The 2,505-nt window shown below is 43.8% G+C and overlaps 1 protein-coding gene across 1 annotated transcript in view; it reads left to right on the top strand.

The window, feature by feature from the left end:
- Positions 1 to 1,288, top strand: part of MYOM2 (myomesin 2) — a gene marked incomplete at its 5' end in the record, with an annotated part of 28,982 nt that extends 27,694 nt beyond the window's left edge. The window contains one exon of the mRNA XM_009081529.1: positions 962 to 1,288. Within this exon, the coding sequence (XP_009079777.1) occupies positions 962 to 1,288 (327 nt within the window). The remainder of the gene's footprint in view (positions 1 to 961) is intronic.
- Between the last annotated feature and the right edge of the window lie 1,217 nt (positions 1,289 to 2,505).

Below are 2,505 nucleotides of genomic sequence, written 5' to 3'. Positions count from 1 at the left end.
CTTCCATTTATTCTCTGCTCACGGTACCTGAGTACATGACATTTACACACCCATCCCTGGTGGATGGGCAAAATGGGGTTCAGAAGTAAATCTACAAAGATTTGAAGGAATGACCATGAACATTTTATGAGCTCCTTCAATCTCAGTTGGGTCCTTGAACACCAGCTAAGCTGCCAGCATGGGCTACTGAGGAATCTCAGCTCCGTTTGGGACACGTTGTCCTGCATGTAGCACCTAGCCAGGTTGGGTGGGCTTTGAGCCACCCCCTGTGTCCCTCCCCATGGGGACTAGATGCTCTTTAAGGTCTCTTCCAAATCAAACCATTCCATGATTCTAAGAACACTTTTACAACATTTATGTATTATTTATTCTTCATGAAATATTCCCACTTTCCTAGTCAGCAGCACCTGGAATCAATGTCCAGTGATTCATCTTATGGACTCTATTTTTAAGTTGTTTTTTTTTTTTTTACCGTCTCAAGCAATAACTCAGGTCAGCACAGATTTGCTCAGTTCTCCTCCCTGCTGTGTACAGAGAAACTTCAAGGATGTTTTTAAAGCTATCACTACCTGAACCTCATGTCAGGCTAATGGGTTGTCAGGAGTCTCCTGCAGGCAGGACTGCAGTGACAGCCCAACTCACCATCCTCAGACACTGCAACCCTGAGGCTATTACTGGATCACAGTCACTGCGAGATGGTAGAAAGGCTGAATCAAAGAAAAGAGCAGTATTAGGAGCTCTACTCTTCAGTCTTCAAGAACATGATACCATGTCTTAGTTTAATTAATCAGGAATAGTCATAGAATCATAGAATTAGCCAGGTTGGAAGAGACCTCCAAGATCATCAAACCCAACCCTACCGTGGTTACCAGACCATGACACTAAATGCCTGAGAGCAATGCTGAGAATATTCTGGTTAAACAAATCACTGACCTCCAAACGACTTGTTTTCCTCCCTCAGACCCTGAATCTAACCTGTACTGTGTTTGGGAATCCTGACCCTGAAGTGGTTTGGTTCAAGAACGACAAGGCCTTCGAACTCAACGAGCACTATGCAGTCACACTGGAGCAGGGGAAATATGCCAGTTTATCAATCAAAGGAGTGACCTCAGAAGACTCAGGCAAATATAGCATCCACGTCAAGAACAAGTATGGTGGGGAAACAGTGGATGTCACTGTGAGTGTGTACAGACATGGGGAAAAAATGCCTGAAATCAAGCCTGGCCAACTTGCTAAACCCAGGCCAATACCACCATCAGAAGAAGTCCTCCAACCTGAGGACGAGTGAAAATCCAACGGCAAGTGAAGCTTGACAAACAAAATAGAATACCTGAGCTGTAGCTGAGCTATTCCCACACAGAACTCATTGCTAATGTCCAAAGGGAGCCAGAGTGTGTAAGAGTTTGCTTTAGGGAGGAGCTGTGCCGTGGTGCTCTACACATCTGCAGCCATCTCATTTCAGATACATGGCACAGGGTGAGGCTCACAAATAACAAACAGCCAAATTCCTCCCAGAGGTTCCCAGATGCAATGGTAAGTTGCAGAGACCTACAGTAAAACTCCATTTTCATACTTCTCAACCCTTTGCAAAACAAACCCCAAAACTCCAAGCAAGCCAAAAACCCTCTGAGAATAAATGTCCCATCAGTTCAGTAAAGGGAGTGAACTACAGTTAGATATTCAGTGATGGTCCCTTTGGCTTTGAAGCCTCTGATCCTGTGAGTCTAGTGAATAGTCTCTATTGAGTAGTGATCCTGTTGTTCTTTCTAGTGTGACTTTAGTAGACTTTTCCAAATGTTCACTGTTTGCTCACATAGGTCACATAGTTGTATTTTGTTTTGCTTGCTTTGTGCTAATAAAACTTGGAAAAAAGTCACCTTTGCTACTCACTGCTCCAAATTACTCCTAACTAGTTGTGTTTGCTCTTTTCCCTTGTTTAATTCTTTCTCCTTGCCCCTTTTCACAGCTGGTAGCATGCAGACTACGGATTTCAATAAAGAATGCAAATGCTGGTTAAGTACAGGCACTGGGTGGCACTTGTGACATTCATTTTGCTTTTTACAACACAGGGCAAGCTTAAACTGGCACCAAAGGATATGGATACAATTCAGTCACTTGAGATAATTATGGCCTTGGTTCTCCTCTAACCAAAAAGAGCAAGAGAACTTTCCCATGGGTGAAGTGATGATCTGCTAGGCAAGGATTTCAATACATGCTTAGCATGGAATGCTCAGATAGGATGAGGTTCATTGAGATTGCTCACATACCTCTCATAGGATACATTCCCATGGGTGAAGTGATGATCTGCTAGGCAAGGATTTCAATACATGCTTAGCATGGAATGCTCAGATAGGATGAGGTTCATTGAGATTGCTCACATACCTCTCGTAGGATACATAGGGAACCATCAAGGCTGGAGGAGACCTCTAAGATCATTAAATCCAACCATTAACCTGTCACTGCTGGAACCCCTAACCCAGGTCCTCCAGTGCCACATCAGACACC

Source organism: Acanthisitta chloris, unplaced genomic scaffold (genome assembly GCF_000695815.1).
Source record: "Acanthisitta chloris isolate BGI_N310 unplaced genomic scaffold, ASM69581v1 scaffold5329, whole genome shotgun sequence".
In the NCBI taxonomy this organism is placed as follows: domain Eukaryota; kingdom Metazoa; phylum Chordata; class Aves; order Passeriformes; family Acanthisittidae; genus Acanthisitta; species Acanthisitta chloris.
This window is presented reverse-complemented; position numbering and strand designations above follow the sequence as displayed.